This window comes from Monodon monoceros, unplaced genomic scaffold, assembly GCF_005190385.1.
Source record: "Monodon monoceros isolate NGI ecotype Baffin Bay Population unplaced genomic scaffold, NGI_Narwhal_1 Super_Scaffold_11, whole genome shotgun sequence".
Taxonomy (NCBI): domain Eukaryota; kingdom Metazoa; phylum Chordata; class Mammalia; order Artiodactyla; family Monodontidae; genus Monodon; species Monodon monoceros.
In genome coordinates, this window is record NW_021703767.1 from 71,912,844 (window position 1) to 71,932,794 (window position 19,951).

Below are 19,951 nucleotides of genomic sequence, written 5' to 3' on the forward strand. Positions count from 1 at the left end.
AGTACTGATATTGAGGAGCTTCCTCCCTCCTGGTGAGGAGGTCTTATGTTTAAGTCTTTATGGTTTCAGGTCTTATGTTTAAGTCTTTCAAGTTAATTTCAAGTTGGTTTTTATGAGTAGTGTAAGATAGGGGTAAAATTTCATTTTTCTGCATGTGGTTTTCCAGGTTTCCCAACACCATTTGCTGAAGAAACTATCCTATCCCAACCTGATGTTCCCAGCTCACTTATCAAGTAATAGCTGACCATATATGTGGAAGTTTAATTCTGCACTATTTTCTTCCATTGGTCTGTGTGTCCATTTTTATGCCAGTACCATACTCGTTTAATTACTATAGCTTTATTGTGTAGTCCCATATCAGGATGTGTGGTGGCTTTGTTTTTCTTTCTCAGGATTGCCTTAGCTATTTGGGTTTTTTTGTGGTGCCATATACATCTTAGGATTATTTTTTCTCTATTTGAAAAATGCCATTGAAAGTTTGATAGGGATTACATTGAATCTACAGATGGCTGTGTGTAGCATGTTCATTTTAACAATATTAACTCTTCCATTCCATGCGGACACGTGTCTTTCCATTTGTTTGTCTTCTTCGATTTCTTTAAGCAAGGTCTTGTAGTTTTCATTTTACAGATCTTTCACTTTTTTGGTTTATTGATTCTTAGGTATTTTATTGTTTTGTTTTGCTTTTTTTTTTGCAGTATGCGGGCCTCTCACTGTTGTGGCCTCTCCCGTTGTGGAGCACAGGCTCCGGACATGCAGGCCCAGCGGCCATGGCTCACGGGCCCAGCCGCCCCACGGCATGTGGGATCTTCCCGGACCGGGGCACGAACCCATGTCCCCTGCATCGGCAGGCGGACTCTCAACCAGTGCGCCACCAGGGAAGCCCCATTTTATTGTTTTGATCCTATTGTGAATAGGATAGTTTTATTCCTTTTCAGATGTTTCACTATTGGTGTATAGAAAAGCAACTCATTTCTGTGTATTCACTTTATACACTTCAACTTTACTGATTTTATTGAGTAGAATCAACAGTCTTTTAGTTGAGACTTTTATATCTTAATTTTTAATAAAATATTAACATTTGCATTTATCTAGCCACACATTGGTTTGTAACATGTTTAACCATCTTGTTCATAACAGAAAAATGCATTCAATTTTCAGGTTGCTACCTATTTGTGACCTGTTGTGTCAACATTTATAAGTCAGTAAGAATTGGGGTTTTCTTGGGTTTTGTTTTTTGGCTACATTTGGTCTTTGTTGCTGCACACGGGCTCTCTAGTTGTGGCAAGCGGGGGCTACTCTTCATTGCATTGCATGGGCTTCTCATTGCAGTGGCTTCTCTTGTTGCGGGGTGTGGGCTTCAGTAGTTGTAGCATGTGGGCTTAGTAGATGTGGCACACAGACCCTAGAGAACGTTGGCTTCAGTAGTTGCAGCACGTGGGCTCAGTAGTTGTGCATGGGCTCAGTAGTTGTGGCTCTTGGGCTCTAGAATGCAGGCTCAGTAGTTGTGGCGCATGGGCTTAGTTGCTCTGCAGCATGTGGGATCTTCCCATACGAGGGATTGAACCCGTCTCCCCTGAATTGGCAGGCAGATTCTTAACCACTGTGCCACCAGGGAAGTCCCAGTAAGAATTGTTTTTATTGATACTTGATCACTGCATGCTCTGGATGCTTCTTCATTCATTGCCTAGAATGATTATAGGAAAATCATGCTCAAGTGAACTTTGGGTCACTCTCCTTAAGCGTTTTTTATGGCTATAGAGAAGAAGACCTGATGGAGGCTCTGTTAAACCCCAGCCCAGTCCTTTCCTCCACCAAGGATACGAGGGTATGGCAGGGGCTCTCTCCAGGTATATGAGGGTTGTTCTGAATTTCTCCCATGTCCTCTACTGGGCCTAGATTAAATCCTCTCTCTCTAGTTGGAGTATGGCCCAGGTGGTGTTGGTGATAGGGTATTTTGTTCACTCCAGTTGAGACTCATGTCCTCACTCTTCAACAATGTCCCTTTTGCCTGACAACTTAGTCTCTAAAATGAACCTTAGCCCAGAGGAAGGGGCAGTGTTCCCCACTGGGGATGTGCCACGGGAAGAGGGTTGGCTACAAGGGACACCTATCTCTGTTCAGACCCCAGACTAAGCCACAAGGTCCTTCTTGTTCCCTCTCATTTCCATAAGCCCTGCCCATGGCTGAGGGACCCATCTTCTGCAGTTCTGGCTGCCACCCTCTCTCACCACCAGACTTCAGTGCAGTAAGGACGATATTTGTCACAATTGGCTGGCTAAGGGCAAGAATGTGAATTATTGCTAAGTTTCTTGGGTATGAGATCAGTACTATGGTTATATATAAAAGTATCCTTTTTAGGAGATGCATGCTGATGTATTTTGAGGTCAAGTGTCATGGTATCTCACTTTCAAATAGTTCAGAAAGCCAAATACACACACACAGCACATGTGCAGTATAGTACTCTGTTTTTCATTAATTCTTTGCATGTAAACAGGAAAACTGAGGTCATGGGAGAGCTATTCATAGGTTAAGGCATCAGGATTATACATAATTCTGCCAGAGGGTGACTGATTAATCCTGAAGGTATTTCTGCTCTTGGAAGGGAGAAGCAACTGGGTGGGCACTGCATCAGCCTCAGGATTGTCTATCCTGGAGCACAACTGATTGTAATTTGGAGAGAACATCAAATGTGAAATGATGAGCATGTCTGGGTGTTTGTGAATTGAGCACTGGTTGGGAGAGCCATGTTTAGTCCTGATAGCTGGTGTTAAAAATAACCTGAAGCATTACAAAGAAAGGGTTCAATCTGGTTGCCAGGCAACCCTGCTACTAGCTCCCTTCAGGTTGACCTTTATTGTTATTTTGTTCTATCCACATCTCTTAACATTTTCACCTTCTGGACCTCCCTTGATTCATTTAAGATTTAATGATGATTTTTTTTGTGTGAGCTGGGTGGTTCAGGTCAGGCCAAACCACAAGCTCTGAAACTCAAAAGGCAGATCCTTGCCCCCAAGCATCTTACACTCTAATAAAGTATAAAGGTAAGTATACAATTATGTTCCTTTAACATAATCCTTTACTATTTGTAACTTATATCTACAAAGATCCTTTTACCAAATAAAGTAACATTTACAGGTTCCAGGGATTAGAACCTGATATCTTTGGGGCACATTTTCAGCCTTCTATAGATTGGGGACATTGGATGCCCACTTCTAAAGCGAGGCCACTTAAGTTCTTACTCAGTTATCTGAGGGGCCAGCTGACTAATCGAGCTAAGAATATTCAAAATAGTATCCTGGGACTTCCCTGGCAGTCCACTGGTTAAGACTCTGTGCTTCCACTGCACAGGGGGTGCAGGTTCAATCCCTGGTCAGGGAACTAAGATCCTGCATGCTGCATGGTGTGGTAAAAAACAAACAAACCCGCCCCCCAAAACCCCAAAACCAAAATGGTACCCTGATTCTCTGTAAGCCCAGGCTGAGGCACTTTATTTTGCTTACTTTACCATTCTTCAAACTCTCATTAACTAAAGTAATCTGGGTGTATCTTATTGTTTGAAAATTGAAAGTCAAACTGTAGTAAAATGGCTGACCCAAGAAGGGTTCATTTTGCATATAATTTTCACACTGTAAATCTGCCAAAATCTCAATTGTTGGTTGTAGATCTTCGGGGACTATTAGTTCAGCCCATACTCCCCTTCCCTGAGAACTACCTCCCCACCTATGGGGGCCCCATTGGCAATGTCGATACTAAATGACAACACCCCCCTGATCAGAGCTGATTGGATCAGAGCTAGGCACTTGACGAAGTTAGACCAATCAGATTCTCTTCAGGGCCTTGGAACTTAGACACTACTCAGCTTCTGGAATTGAAATGGGTTGCTGATGTAGCCCTGGAAGGCCATCTTTTGTCAGGTGAAAGGCACTATGCAGAAAGAAGCAGAGACAAGTGACCACAGGAACTCAGAGAGACAGAAAGGGTAGCTGCTTTGGTTCTTGATGGCTTCCCTGGTTAGAGATTTCCCCGGTTAGAAACGTAGAGCCAAGCGACATTTCTGTTCTGGGTTGAGAGAATTCTTCTCCTCCACTCCCCATAGTAAATTTCCCTTTTTGCTTAGGCAGTCTTGAGTGGGTATCTATTATTAGCAACAAAAAGTTTAAAACTAATGTTTCAATCCTGGTTAGGGGGAGGGAGAGGGATGGACTGGGAGTTTAGGGTTGCAAACTATTACATTTAGCATGGATAAACAATAAGGTCCTACTGTGTAGCACAGGAAACTATACTCAATATCCTGTGATAAACCATAATGGAAAAGAATATAAAGAAAGAATGTATGTATGTGTGTAACTGAGTCACTGTGCTGTACACCAGAGACTGGCACAACACTAAATCAACTATACTTCAATAAAAAAAAAAATCAATCCTGGTTTAAATACTTCTTACCTTGTTCCCATAACATTATTCAGGCTCAATAGCTAAGATGATGCTGTACTTGGGTAACTTTTCAAAAGATTCCTCTAATCTCCAGCGATTGCCCATGATAATTAGTCTTTACTGACATTTTAATAAATATTAGAATCACTGGATAAACACAGTATTATGACAATGTTTTCATTTCATAAAACAGTGGCATGGAAAGGACCTTAGGGGATGTCTAATTCAACCCTTCACTTTCAAGAAAGGAAATCAAGGCCCAGAATGGCCAAGAACTTTGCCCATTGCTGGGATTAGAAACTTGTTTCTGTCAATACTCAGGCCAAGGTCCTTGTCAATGAATTTTTTAGGGCCAAAATGGTATTCTCCTTGCTTTAAATTTTAAGTGAGATCACTAAACAATATTTACTGACCACCCACTTAATTGGTCAGGACACTTTTAGTCACAAGTTAAAAAAAAAAAAAAAGGCTCCAGAAATAACTTGTTTCAGGCATGGCTGGTTCCAGGCTCAACATTACTGTGAGGATTCTCTCACTCCATCCCTAGGAAAGACTTTTCACAGGTGAGGCACCTATAAGACTCACATCCTTTCAGCTTAGCTACCTCAGCAGTACAAGCCTGATTATCCTTGGACTTCTCAGTTACATGAGCCAATAAATTCCTTTTTATTCCCTTAAGTCAATTTGAGTTTGGTTTCTGTCATCTGCAGCAAACATTCTGACTAAAATTGAGCTTATCAAAGAGTTCTCCACAAACAAGGATAATGGTAACCAACAATCAGAATCTCTCTTTAAACCTTTGAATATAAGAGTAAGCAATTTAAGCAGAAGCTGAAAGGACGTGCAGAGAAATCAGCAATCCAGGGCATGATGAAAAGAAAACTTACTCTCTACACAGTCTTGGCTTCTCTTCTCTACTTCTTCTATCTACCTTACATCTTCTGCTTAGTCAGAGTTTCTTCTTATTCATAACTTCAGCTTATTCTTGGTCCCATCAGCATCACAGCCTGGATTGCTTCGTAATATCCTAAACTGATTTGACCTGGAACACTTTTCTTAGAAATGGCAAAAGGTGATTGTCAGCAAAGCCTTCTGGGCTTTACACAGAACAAGCAAGAACAGGTTTCCTCTTTCAACTTGGTAAAGTTCCTCATGACATCCTAGGATCAGAAATTACTAATGTTATAACTAATGTGGTGACCATATTTGGATCAGGATGTGGGCTTCCCTATGGCAGGAGGCTTGACAAGACAATGAAGATCCTTTGCAGGTAAGTAATCGTGCCTGCAATTTTCTTGGATCCTCAAGTTACTTAACATCTCTGAGTCTTGATTCCTGTGGCAAAAAATGAACAAAGTAACCCACCTCACTGATTTGGAATAAGAAAGGAAACATGTAAAATGGCTGGTACACAAGCAGTACTCAGTGAATATTAGTTCTCATTCTCCAAATTTTAATATGTCATTTACTATAACAAGTGTTACCCAATTACCTCCTTTTGCTCAAATGTTTTAAAATTTATATGATGGAATGGTATTATTTCCACATATGACAAATAGTTCAAAGAATCAGGATTTTTTTTAACCCATAAAAAGTTCTGCAGTTTTTCAAATGTTTTATTGGATTTAAAATTCTTTTAAAGGATATACAGATATACAATTAGTTTGGTCAGCTACCAATATATTTTGGTATCCCTTTATTTTTGTACCCAAGAGCCAGTTCACTTTTTCTCCATGTTCAATACTTAACTTTGGTAAAATTTTGCCATGTTCATCTTCACCTGCTACTGAAGCATGAGTGTTTCCACCCTGCTTGGTATAAGCTGCCCTTTTGGTTTTCTTCTTGTGGGTATGTTTTATAGGACTCTTCTGTTTTTTCTCAACTTCACTGCTTATATCCCACAACATTATCTTCCCATCATTCCCTCCAGTAAGCAGCAAATAGGATTCTGGCAGAAAGCAGACATGGGATACCCCTAAGGTGTGGCCCTTAAATCCCAGTTCCTGTTCACACTTGACTCCCATCACCCTAAAGATTCGAATCTTACCATCTTCTGCACCACAACTAAAAATATTGCCACACGATGCCACAGACACAGAGTGGGCTAGGGCAGGGTTTAAAAGCTGACCAGGTGATTGTGGGTCTTCCATTTCTTCTGTTTCATCCTCCTGCAAATTTGTAATCCAGAGCGGCCGGGCTTTCTGAAGGTTCCACAGCATCACCTTTAAATAAGAGGAAATTACATAGTTACGGTTCTAGTCAGTTTGTTTAACTAACATGCTTATTCCACTTCTAACAAAATCATCAAAGTAGTCTGAGAATGATTAGTAGGATACATTTCCAGCAATATTAAAAAGAAAAAAATTCAGATGGCACCACGACATGCTAGTGGGATGCAACCCTGGTGCCAAAACTAGAATGCCAATGGGCAGTAAGGAAGATAGAATTTAGAAAACAAGATCCTGAGTAACTTTCGATTAACAAACCCATTAAAGTGTAATCTAAATTCTTAAGCAGATGCCAGTTTCTTTGAGTCATTCTACCCTGATCTCTGCAGGTAAAATTGAAGATTATGAAATTTATTAATTTTCGTCTATGCTTGTTAAAGTAAAAATACCTATCAACTAAATAAACTAAACTAGAATACCACTGAAATCATTTTTATCTGGAATGCTTTTCCTTTCCTTTCGCATTACCCAAATTACTCATCCTAGGGGCATAGCTCAAATTGTGTCCCTCTAGGAAGGCTTTCCTAACTATTCCAGCCCCCTTCTCTCTTTCCCATATTTAATCCCTGTTCTATTAATTGACATATACTACTAGCTTTTCAGTTTCTTGAGATTTAATTCATCTTTGCTAATGCCTAGCATAGTACCTGGAGAAAAGAGCAGAAATTCTAAACAAGTCTGTTGACTAATTTGACATCGTGGTATACTTAGCTTTTTTTTTTTTTTTTAACATCTTTATTGGGATATAATTGCTTTACAATGGTGTGTTAGTTTCTGCTTTATAACAAAGTGAATCAGTTATACATATACATATGTTCCCATATCTCTTCCCTCTCGTGTCTCCTTCCCTCCCACCCTCCCTATCCCACCTCTCCAGACGGTCACAAAGCACCGAGCTGATATCCCTGTGCTATGCGGCTGCTTCCCACTAGCTATCTACCTTACGTTTGATAGTGTATATATGTCCATGCCTCTCTCTCGCTTTGTCACAGCTCACCCTTCCCCCCCCCATATCCCCAAGTCCATTCTCCAGTAGGTCTGTGTCTTTATTCCTGTCTTACTCCTAGGTTCTTCATGACATTTTTTTTTCTTAAATTCCATATATATGTGTTAGCATACGGTATTTGTCTTTCTCTTTCTGACTTACTTCACTCTGTATGACAGACTCTAGGTCTATCCACCTCATCACAAATAGCTCAATTTCGTTTCTTTTCATAGCTGAGTAATATTCCATTGTATATATGTGCCACATCTTCTTTAGCCATTCATCCGATGATGGGCACTTAGGTTGTTTCCATCTCCAGGATATTGTAAATAGAGCTGCAATGAACATTTTGGTACGTGACTCTTTTTGAATTTTGGTTTTCTCAGGGTATATGCCCAGTAGTGGGATTGCTGGGTCATATGGTAGTTCTATTTGTAGTTTTTTAAGGAACCTCCATATTGTTCTCCATAGTGGCTGAACCAATTCACATTCCCACCAGCAGTGCAAGAGTGTTCCCTTTTCTCCACACCCTCTCCAGCATTTATTGTTTCTAGATGTTTTGATGATGGCCTTTCTGACCAGTGTGAGATGATATCTCATTGTAGTTTTGATTTGCATTTCTCTAATGATTAATGTTGAGCATTCTTTCATGGGTTTGTTGGCAGTCTGTATATCTTCTTTGGAGAAACGTCTATTTAGGTCTTCTGCCCATTTTTGGATTGGGTTGTTTGTTTTTTTGTTATTGAGCTGCATGAGCTGCTTGTAAATTTTGGAAATTAATCCTTTGTCAGTTGCTTCATTTGCAAATATTTTCTCCCATTCTGAGGGTTGTCTTTTGGTCTTGTTTATGGTTTCCTTTGCTGTGCAAAAGCTTTGAAGTTTCATTAGGTCCCATTTGTTTATTTTTGTTTTTATTTCCATTTCTCTAGGAGGTGGGTCAAAAAGGATCTTGCTGTGATTTATGTCATAGAGTGTTCTGCCTATGTTTTCCTCTAAGAGTTTGATCGTTTCTGGCCTTACATTTAGGTCTTTAATCCATTTTGAGCTTATTTTTGTGTATGGTGTTAGCGAGTGATCTAATCTCATACTTTTACATGTACCTGTCCAGTTTTCCCAGCACCACTTATTGAAGAGGCTGTCCTTTCTCCACTGTACATTCATGCCTCCTTTATCAAAGATAAGGTGACCATATGTGCGTGGGTTTATCTCTGGGCTTTCTATCCTGTTTCATTGATCTATGTTTCTGTGCCATACTGTCTTGATTACTGTAGCTTTGTAGCATAGTCTGAAGTCAGGGAGCCTGATTCTTCCAGCTCCGTTTTTCGTTCTCAAGATTGCTTTGGCTGTTCGGGGTCTTTTGTGTTTCCATACAAATTGTGAAATTTTTTGTTCTAGTTCTGTGATAAATGCCAGTGGTAGTTTGATAGGGATTGCATTGAATCTATAGATTGCTTTGGGTAGTAGAGTCATTTTCACAATGTTGATTCTTCCAATCCAAGAACATGGTATATCTCTCCATCTATTTGTATCATCTTTAATTTCTTTCATCAGTGTCTTATAATTTTCTGCATACAGGTCTTTTGTCTCCTTAGGTAGGTTTATTCCTAGATATTTTATTCTTTTTGTTGCAGTGGTAAATGGGAGTGTTTTCTTGATTTCACTTTCAGATTTTTCATCATTAGTGTGTAGGAATGCGAGAGATTTCTGTGCATTAAGTTTGTATCCTGCTACTTTACCAAATTCATTGATTAGCTCTAGTAGTTTTCTGGTAGCATCTTTAGGATTCTCTATGTATAGTATCATGTCATCTGCAAACAGTGACAGCTTTACTTCTTCTTTTCCTATTTGGATTCCTTTTATTTCCTTTTCTTCTCTGATTGCTGTGGCTAAAACTTCCAAAACTACGTTGAATAAGAGTGGTGAGAGTGGGCAACCTTATCTTGTTCCTGATCTTAGTGGAAATGCTTTCAGTTTTTCACCATTGAGAATGATGTTGGCTGTGGGCTTGTCATATATGGCCTTATTATGTTGAGGAAAGTTCCCTCTATGCCTACTTTCTGCAGGGTTTTTATCATAAATGGGTGTTGAATTTTGTCAGAAGCTTTCTCTGCATCTATTGAGATGATCATATGGTTTTTCTCCTTCAATTTGTTAATATGGTTTATCACATTGATAGATTTGCATATATTGAAGAATCCTTGCATTCCTGGAATAAACCCCACTTGATCATGGTGTATGATCCTTTTAATGTGCTGCTGGATTCTGTTTGCTAGTATTTTGTTGAGGATTTTTGCATCTATGTTCATCAGTGGTATTGGCCTGTAGTTTTCTTTCTTTTTGACATCCTTGTCTGGTTTTGGTATCAAGGTGATGGTGGCCTCGTAGAAGGAATTTGGGAGTGTTCCTCTCTCTGCTATATTTTGGAAGAGTTTGAGGATAGGTGCTAGGTCTTCTCTAAATGTTTGATAGAATTTGCCTGTGAAGCCATCTGGTCCTGGGCTTTTGTTTTTTGGAAGATTTTTAATCACAGTTTCAATTTTACTTAGCTTTTTGTTCTTGTTCCCTACCATGATCTTGGACCTACTAAGCGAATTTAAATTAAATGCTAATTAAAAACTGTTTAAAACAAAACAATAAACTCTGTGAACTGATTTTACTCTATTATCTAGCAGTTTTCTTCCCATAGCAACCAATTTGAAAAAGAAAATATTCTTCATACTTTCAGAGAAAACAGACAGCTGTATTTTACCCCCTAGTACTATCCCTGAATTATGACTCACAATTTAAAATGGACACTAGGATAAGCATGACCTTCTTTAGTCAAAAGCACAGATCTGAATTGACAAGATTACTACTGTTGATTATATTAAGGATTTCGTTTTCTATTCAAGGTAACTTCCTTTAACTCGGCCTACTTTCAAAAGAAGCAACATCTGGTAACAGTTATATTCTGCTTATACTAGGGAAAACACTGAAAATCTCTTTGGATTGGATTTATAACATTATACCAAGAGGCCACCAATTGTTATACATATGGGTGAAGCCAAAATACTAATAAATTGAAATAAAGTAAAAATTTAAAAATCAGAAAATATAACAAAAATGAATGAGTAATAAAACTTGAGGGAATTCCCTAGTGGCACAGTGGTTAAGAATCCACCTGCCAATGCAGGGGATGTGGGTTTGATCCCTGTTCCGGTAAGATCCCACATGCCACGGAACAACTAAGCCTGTGCACCACAACTACTGAGCCTGCACTCTAGAGTCTGTGTGCCACGACTACTGTAGCCTGCGCGCTTACAGCCTGTGCTCCGCAACAAGAGAAGCCACCGCAATGAGAAGCCCGCACACTGCAACCAACAGTAGCCCCTACTCACTGCAACCAGGGAAAGCCCGTGTGCAGCAACGAAGCCCCAACGCAGCCAAAAAAAAAAAAAAAAAAAAACTTGACATGGCAACAATCTCTATAAAAAACCTGAACACAAGGAAAATGGACATTCCAAAATATACTAGCTTAACTGTATGGCAGGTATCCCCAAATTCTTTTTCACATAGCCCCATAATGCCTGGATTATATTTTCTGCCCTAAGACATCCAAACATGAACTACACCCAAAGTGTTTTCAGCAGCTTAAACATTTTTGTATTTACTTAAATCATCTAAACGTGTTAATAGCCATTTCAAATTGTACCAACCCAGCAGTCATTTCCAAGTGTTGAAGATTCCCAAATTGTTCCTGCCTGGACATTCCCTTTGTACTTCTTTACTCTTCCTAACTGCCCAAGAGTCCAAGGTATCTCACAATTTCTCAACCACCTGATCAAGCAGTATCACCCTAAGCAAGAGAGGTAAGGTATTAAAGGAAAAGAATATTAAAGAAAATTGATTTGAAGGAAAAGTATACAAGCGTTCAGGGCTTAAGGTCTAATAAAACGTCAAAGGGAGAGAAAGTGGACAAGTGGCAAATGTTCAGAAGTGAATGCAAGCATATCAAAGTGACCCTGCTCAAAAATTTCTCCTACAAAAACATTTCTTTCCACATAAAAGATTCATTTTCAAGGGGGTAAAAAAAAAAGGCTCCTCTACTGTCCCAGTCCTTAAGTTCTGTACTAGAGATCTTTCAAACTCCAGAAAGAACAAACCTTTGAACCATTTATTTTCAAATGTGGAAATAAGAGAGAAAGAAAACCAATGTGTATGCTACAGAAATTCATGATGGCTTCAAATTTCCAAAGGTCCTTATAAGAAAAAACTATATTTGAGTGGTGGTACACATGTATTTGTTTAATGTTATTTTTTATACCTTATACATATATTATTTTGGGCCTATTTAATAAAAGATTAAGCAGTCTCAAGTGACTTAATAAATCATACTTCATTCTTAAGGTCCCTGCCTCTTTGAGTAAGCATTGCCTATTTAATTTTATTTATTTATAAAATTTTATTTATTTATTTATGGCTGCATTGGGTCTTTGTTGCTGCACACGGGTTTTCTCTAGCTGCGGTGAGCGGGGGCTGCTCTTCGTTGCAGTGCGCGGGCTTCTCATTGCAGTGGCTTCTCTTCTTGAAGAGCACAGGCTCTAGGCACACGGGCTCAGTAGTTGTGGCTCTTGGGCTCTAGAGCGCAGGCTCATTAGTTGTGGCGCATGTGCTTAGTTGTTCCACGGCATGTGGGATCTTCCTGGACCAGGGCTCAAACCCATGTCCCCTGCATTGGCAGGCGGATTCTTAACCACTGTACCACCAAGGAAGCCCGCACTGCCTATTTAAGCCTATCTAAATCAAAGGGTATAATTTTTATAATTTGTATAATAACAAAGATAGGTGTGTTGAACCCATCTATTTTATATGGCAATAATTCAGTTCCTGCCTTGAGATAAAACACACTTGTTCAGAGAGAAATAACTCATCATTAATCTGATAAGAACTCCCTTCCACTATTATGCCTACATTCTTGGACTCCCCCATAGACTAGCTATTCTTAAGGTTTAGAAAAATACCAGATAACCAGGTTTTAAGAAATACTGATAAATTGGAAGAAATTATAGTTTCAACGTCAGTTAAAGAAGTAATTTTTTAAAAGTGTGGCTGTATTATCTTAGCCACTGTTGTTACATCACAACCCAATGCAGAAGTTAATCTACAGTGTATTTTTAGCAATTCTTGACAGTCAAATCAAAATGCAATTACCAAAAAAAAAGAAAAAAAAAAGCAATTACCTAAGCCTTCTTCTCACAAAACATTTATTTCCTATACTGTTCTCTAGCAGCTGCCTGCCACTAAACATTCTCATCTAGAACTGGAGGTAAAATGGTAAATTCTGGGTGCCTGCTTCTTATCTAATCTGTGATTGCTGCACACCTAATTGTTTATTGCCATGCCTAGTAGTTAATGAACCAGTGATTGAAAACTGGTATAGCTTAAGGATGAAAGAATGACTAGTCAAAGAGACACTGTACAATCTGCCTACTTAAAACAGGTATCTGACTGGTTGTGTAGGTCTTTCTGCCTAACCAAGTAAGCAGATTATCTCCACTAGGATAGAAAATATAGGAGGTTTATTAAAGTTTTGGACAAGACCTAGGAGTAGAAAAGGAGTTCAGAGGTTATGGGGTCACTATGCCTTGTAGGTATAAATGATTCTCAATAGAGGCACTACAAATTTTTGGTCGGACAATTCTTTATTGTTTAGGGGCTGCCCCAGCACTGCAGGACAACTACCAATTCTTCCTACTAAATGCCAGTAGTTTGTGGGGAGGGGCTGGCAGTCATAGTGACAACAACTAAAATTAGCCTCATTATTTCTAAATTATAAGGAGGTGTGGAGGGTAGAGGAGGGAATGGTAAAGACCACTGGCCAAGAAGTGGCCACAAGTCTTAGAAAATACTAATATATAGTTGGGAATGTAGATTAAATGCCTAGAACAGTGCTGGGGGAGCCCCTAAACAATGAAGCAGTGGGAAGTAGTAAATGTAAAGCAGTGGGAAGTAGTAAATGCTCACCAAAGAGAAGCCATGACTATTCTCACTCCAGTGATTTTTAGAGTAAAAACAATAATAGATCCAGGCCCTCCAACTTTTTTTTTTTTTAAACAACAGACTTTGTAGAGAGTGGGTGATAAACTCTGACTTTAGCATGACTTTGTTTAAACAGATGTTTAGAATCAAATATTTGAATTCTCATGTTTTAGGAATGTCTTAAAGCATAGAGAAAGGAACAGTAAAAGATTAATAATTACTCTGTGAATAAAATCTACTAAACTTTGTCAAGTTAGCATTAAACATGCAGTAGAAGTAAAGCTTATGGTTCATAAAATACATAAGACATGTTAGTAGAGAATAGAAAATGGAAAGATATATTTAGCCCAATTAATAATTTGATTCTGTTACCAAATCACATCTAGAAATTACCCAAGTACTCTCTGCAAGACATCACCTGCATATCCAGTCCACATGACACCAGGCTCTGAGGTCTTTGAGGCCGAAAAGCTACAGAAGAACAGATATTGGAATGTCTCTTCAGTGATCTGCTAACTTTCTTATTTTCCAAGTCTAGGATTTTGATTGTTCCAGAGTCATCAGCAGAAGCCAGAAGGTTTTCAGTTTCATTCAGTGAAACACAGTTGATTTCTTCTTCATTCGCATGAAAATCGTCCAAGGATCCTTTGAGAGACCTGACATCCAGTATGCTAATGGTTTCTCCATGTGAGGCATAGAGCTTGGTGGGGCAGGAGGGAGCGAATAAGACACTGGTAACATCGTCTGCCCCTTGGAAGCGTGTGTGTCCTAATGGAGTCCCATCTTCACCCCAAACCATGAGATCTCCACCTTCTGCTCCAGAAGCCACTAGCCCTTCTTGACTTGCATTCAGGCAGAGAACAGGAGAAAAATGTCCACCAGTCCACTTGACTGCCATAATGGCTCAGATGACTCTGTGAAGAAGGGGGAAAAATTATAATCTCGTGTTTTATCTAAGAACTTCACGAGAGACATATTCAATAAGCAGTATTTCATTTAAATATTAAAAGACATCTAAAAAACTCAATCAATAAAAAAAGACATTTGAAGATCAAGCCTACAAAGCCTAGTTGAACACAAGATTGTGGTGCACCTGGCTGGCACATGCCTACATGGGCTTTCCTTGCAATCAGAGGCACAGGTAAGCCTGGTCCTCCAGCCTTTGATGTGAGGCTCACATAAGAATAAACAATAAATATATTTATTTTAAATTAAGAAAAATCCTTTTTAAGAAAGGGCTGCACAATCATCAGGTTATATCCTTTATCTGAATAATGTTTATAGAGAATGAGCCCTAGAACTAGACTCTCTGGGTTTGAATAGCTCTATTACCTATCAGCTGGGCAACTCTGGGCACATTACTGAATCTCTCTATAATTCACTTTCATTCTCGATAAAATGGGGGTAATAATAACATCCATTTCACAGGATCAGATCGGATTAAATGACATAATAAATGTCAAGCACATATAACAGTGCCTGGTACATAATGAGGGCTCAACAAATATTACCACTGTCACTTTTCTTACTTTTATTAGGCTAGTCAAAGTGGCATCATATATACTACACAAATGGTCCTCAAAGTATAGTCTCCAGGAGCATTAGCATCACCTAGGAACTTGTTAGAAATATAAATTGTTGGACCCCACTCTAGACCCACTGAATCAAAACTCTGGGGTTGGCACCCAGCAATGTGTTTTTTGTTTTGTTTTGTTTTGTTTTTGCAGTACGCGGGCCCCTCACTGCTGCGGCCTCTCCCGTTGCGGAGCACAGGCTCCAGATGCACAGGCTCAGCGGCCATGGCTCACAGGCCCAGCCGCTCCGCGGCATGTGGGATCTTCCCGGACTGGGGCACGAACCCGTGTCCCCTGCAATGGCAGGAGGACTCTCAACCACTGCGCCACCAGAGAAGCCCCCAGCAATGTGTTTTAACAAGCCCTCCAGGTGATTCTGATGTATGCTAGAATTTGAGAACCTGTACTACACCAGTAATCCTCAGGGGAACTGGTTAAAAATGCAAACCCCTGGGTCTTACCATCGGAGACTAATTCAGTACATTATTTAATTTTATTCTCAAAACAACACTTCTGATTGGTAAATATTATTCTATTTTACAGGTAATAAAACTGAGTCTCAGAAATGTTAAATAATTTTCCCAAAGTCACCTGGCTCTTAGGATTTGTACTTGGGATCTAATATAAAGGGATCCTAAACTTCTAAACAATGAAGACCTTTTTCTAACAATTCTACTTGACAACAGGTTTAACTTGTTAGTATTCTTTGAAAGTGCAGAAAACGATCCTTAGAAAGCTGCTAATAATTCATTACTGCTTCTAAATATATTCACATATTTTTAATCACATTATCACCTACTTGAACTTATATAACAGTAGTACTTACGTGCAAAATTTAGTTTCCTGATACGCTAGGCAGCCTGTATCTATAATTGTAACTGCCACATAATACTACCCCCTCTCGTAACTACCTCCTGTGCAAAGCGAAAAAGGAAATAGGGGCAATTTCTACAACTCTAAGTGGTCAAAAGGAAGCAAACAAATCTATCTAGATAAATTTAATTTTTCATTCCACAAGACAAGGGAGAATTTATCTAGTAAGAAACTGCCATAGTTGCTTTACTATTTTCAGATACAATACCTGAATTTAGTTCAATTGTACAGAGATAAATTTCCTAAAATTGTTTTGAAAATAATTTTAAAAGAATCTGATGATCTGCCTAAAATTTCTATTCCCAACACAAAGGTTATTTCCTCCACTTTTAGCCACACACACAAACAAAATCACTAACTAGACTGCAAAAAATCACCAATCTAATAGTAATCGAAGTAACAGAAACAAGATCACAAAATCAGCAATTTTCATACAGATAAAATGGAAAAAAGACAAAAAGATACATTTTTAAATTTCAGCAGAAGCACTCAACTAGTAAACAGAGGAAACTAATTAAATAGAGAGTGAAACAAGTTTTAAAGGAGAGGTTTGGAGAGGAAATAACTCAAAGGGAGATAAAGACAGGGAACTCTGGTGGTTTGATTTTTGCCAACAAGTACTGAAATAGTAGTTAAATAACAAAGACTTTTGCCAAATGTTCCAGATAAACCAAGGAAAAAGGACACTTAACACAATTTAAAATGAAAGGTATTAATATTATTTAGGCTTAGGAACTGTCATTTGTGGTGACTATTGACTTATATGATAAATACAATATCCTACCTTAAAATATGAAATTTGAATTAATCACTGAAAAGTTACAAATAGTTTTATTTAACTCTGTCATGAATCTTTAGGGTATTGACCACTTATTTCCTAAGTCAGAGTTTTAATTTTTCTACAATGAATTAACTTTAAAGTCCAGAAGTCTGCCCCCTACAGCTTTAGGATTTTGTGTCCATATAGGTTTTGGATCCCTGTTGGGATATGTTAGGTTTTTGCTAAGACAAGAATGAGGCAGGGTTTCTAGTACTTCTATTTCTCCATCACAAATCTACTCACAAGGGACTTAAGGAAATGCTGACTAGCAGACAAAAGTTTTAGCAGGTTTTCTTCCTAATATAACTCTTTTCCAGAAAAGATTAATTCAATTTTAAAGATACATTTGGTTAAATTCACCCCAAAGTGTGAGAAGTTAGGCAATAAATGAATTTTGTACTTAAAGAGACTATTATAGACAACGCCACAGTTCCTGTAAATTTTTCCATAATGGAAGCAGTAGTAACTCTTGGACTATTACTCTCACAAGTCCAAGGTCAGCTCTACCTTAATCTCTATGCACCAGAGTAAAGAGCAAACTAAACTTCTAATCTCTACACCACATGGATGATATTCACCGATCACCTAGCTAGTCAGAAAAATTAAAATAGAGACCTATTATGTGGAATGTTAGGAAAAAGAGTTGGGAAAGCCCCAGAAATCCATACATTCTGAGGCTTTTAATTTTATCATGCAGAGTATTGATCAGGGATTCAACGAGAGTCCCCCAGATCACCTGTTTACTTAGTCTACAAAATTAAAATTATTTGTTATTATTTGAAACACATTCGAAGATCACCATCAAAAAGTGTTAAACAATCAGACTGCTGCGGTACGAGGTAGTGGGAAAAATTACGTATGGGTTATATCAAAATAATCTTTCAGAAATGAGTTGGCAAGCCACTGTTTCTTGTTTTTCTTTTACTGGGACTGGAAAGCCTACCTGGAAATAGCTAAGTGCCACTATCCCCACACTCAGGTATCAAGTCAACTAGCTTTTCTCTTAGGTAGATGACTAAAGGGTCAAGCACAGTAATTAATCATATCCCAGTGTGAATTAGTTTAATTAGATACTGGATTCCTTCCTTCTTACACCTAATGAGATCATGGAGTGAGAGGGGGCGAGGAAGGTGGGGTACTATAAGAACATTTTTATAAAGGGTGCAAAGATGGAAGTTCTAAACAGTGAGAGGGTAGAAAAAGGGTACTGAACATGGCGGAGGGGACATGATCAGGAGGGTGATGAGCAGGCAAGAAAGAAAAGGAGGTAGTGATAAAGGAAATCTTTTCCTACTTTGAAATCCTACCTGGGCCACTTGGGGGGTACTTTGCCACAAACAGTCACCTCACTGAGTGGACAAGATGCGCCAGAATTATTTCATCAGATCCTTCAAAGGCTCTACCTCACACCATGGCAGACAGGATAGAGGGCAATGTCTTTAATAACTGAATGCTCTCTACTCTAAACACTTACTCCTGTCATACCTCCATGTATCCATTTGTCCTTTTCAAGTGTCTGTGCCTTTAAAGCTATTCATTCTGTCTGTTCTTTGTCCCCTTCTTGGATGGACTGACTCTACTTATCCTTGAAGCTGCAAAAGAAACTTCAGTGCCTTTCCAGACAAATCTTGGACCGTCTTCCTTTGATGGCTGAAAGCTGAAAAATGAATAAAACTCCGAAGCCTGACATCTAAATAATGTGATAGTCACTATCACTGTAATAAGTATAGGTCAACTTTTCTTGACATGTTTGAGTTTTCCAAAGTTGGTCTCGATGTGGAGAAGCTAGATAGCAACCGAAGAGGCTGAAGGGCTGTGGCACTGGCACTAGTAGGAATGAAAAGTATCTGGGTTACTAAGCTTGGAGGAAAAAACATCTGGGAAGAAGGGACTGGCAAGTAATAACCAAACACCACCCATCAGAGAGTAGAGATGGTAGGTGCTGTTCTTCTGTTTTTACTGGAGAACAAGAAATCGACTATACACAGCAAGGGAGCTTTTGGAAAGATTCCTTACTACGTAAAGGCAAGACAGTAGAATTGACTACTAAAGGAATCTGTGAAACCTATTATTATAATAATTATCTCATAGTTGTTTAGAGAGTTATATAAACACCCCTGTAAAGGGCCTCAGTCGGTTGCCTGGCTCACATGATAGATATTATTTTCTCGTACCAAGCATTCTTTAAAGGCTGTCAGAAAACGTTCTGGCCACCTAGGAAAACGCAATATGACTAAATAATGATGAAACTCTTTCCCTTCCAAGAAGCCTTCTATAATTATAGCCTCCATGTCAGTCTCCCTACTGGAATGTCTCATTAGTTAAAAACACACTGCTTTAATTCGCCTACCAATCGTGGGTTAGTAGGAAAGACTAGGAAAAGCCACATTTTGTCCAAAAGAATGTAGCACTTAATAAGCACTTAAATGGCACTTTAAGGTGATCCAAACACTGGGGGGTGGGGGGGTGGGGAAGGTGTTCAAATGTGGCGACCTCACATGCTGTATACACGCTGGGACACACGTTCTGATAAGCACTGGTACTAAGGGAGAACAAGAGGGCCTGACCAGAAAAACACGACCTCACCTGCCGAAGGACTGGCTAATAAGGAGACAGAAATTTCATGCGTTAGATTGGAAAGATGAAGCAGGGACCCAAATGACTCAGCGAAAACTTATAGGAAAAGTGGTCCAGAAAAGCCGACGCGAAACCACTAGATTAAAAAAGGGAAAAGGCACCGGAGGATAGCCCGGAACCCACCGGCGATAGCCTCATACCTGCGCTTCCAGCTTCTCTCCTAGGCGCCTGGTGATGACCTCACCCGTGGGCGCCCAATCCCATCTAGCGTAGTGGGGGGAGGCGCCTCAGCCAAACAGTCACATCCGGGGCCGAGAGGAACCGCGCGAGCTGGGCGTGCGCCCTTGCTTCGTGCCCTCAACCCGCATGGCGGAGGCACGGGCGCGCCGCCGGGAGGCCGTGCGAGTCGGGCCGTTCCGGCGCCCGCGCTGAGCCGCGG

The 19,951-nt window shown here is 39.5% G+C and overlaps 1 protein-coding gene across 3 annotated transcripts; it reads right to left on the bottom strand.

Annotated features, from left to right (window-relative positions):
* Window positions 1-1,122: 1,122 nt before the first annotated feature.
* Window positions 1,123-19,867, bottom strand: WDR53 (WD repeat domain 53). 3 transcript variants are annotated; one of them, XR_003792310.1, is made up of 3 exons: window positions 14,087-14,827; window positions 5,325-6,659; window positions 1,123-1,687 (listed from the first exon to the last, which is right to left on the bottom strand). XR_003792310.1 is itself a non-coding variant. In XM_029214149.1 (3 exons), the coding sequence occupies exons 2-3, from the start codon at window positions 14,564-14,566 to the stop codon at window positions 6,063-6,065; spliced, it is 1,077 nt and encodes a 358-aa protein (XP_029069982.1). In that variant the 5' UTR covers window positions 14,567-14,582; window positions 19,713-19,867; the 3' UTR covers window positions 5,880-6,062. The 3 variants fall into 3 exon arrangements, 1 of the variants encoding a protein (XP_029069982.1); XR_003792311.1 differs by lacking the exon at window positions 14,087-14,827 and adding an exon at window positions 11,346-11,352; XM_029214149.1 differs by lacking the exon at window positions 1,123-1,687 and adding an exon at window positions 19,713-19,867 and having other exon boundaries at window positions 5,880-6,659; window positions 14,087-14,582.
* Between the last annotated feature and the right edge of the window lie 84 nt (window positions 19,868-19,951).

Coding starts and splice junctions, on each gene's coding strand:
- WDR53 (XM_029214149.1), bottom strand. CDS start 14,566: ATGGCAGTCAAGTGGACTGGTGGACATTTTTCTCCTGTTCTCTGCCTG. Junction 6,660..14,086: donor CATGTGGACTGGATATGCAG/GTGATGTCTTGC, acceptor TCTTATTTAAAG/GTGATGCTGTGGAACCTTCA.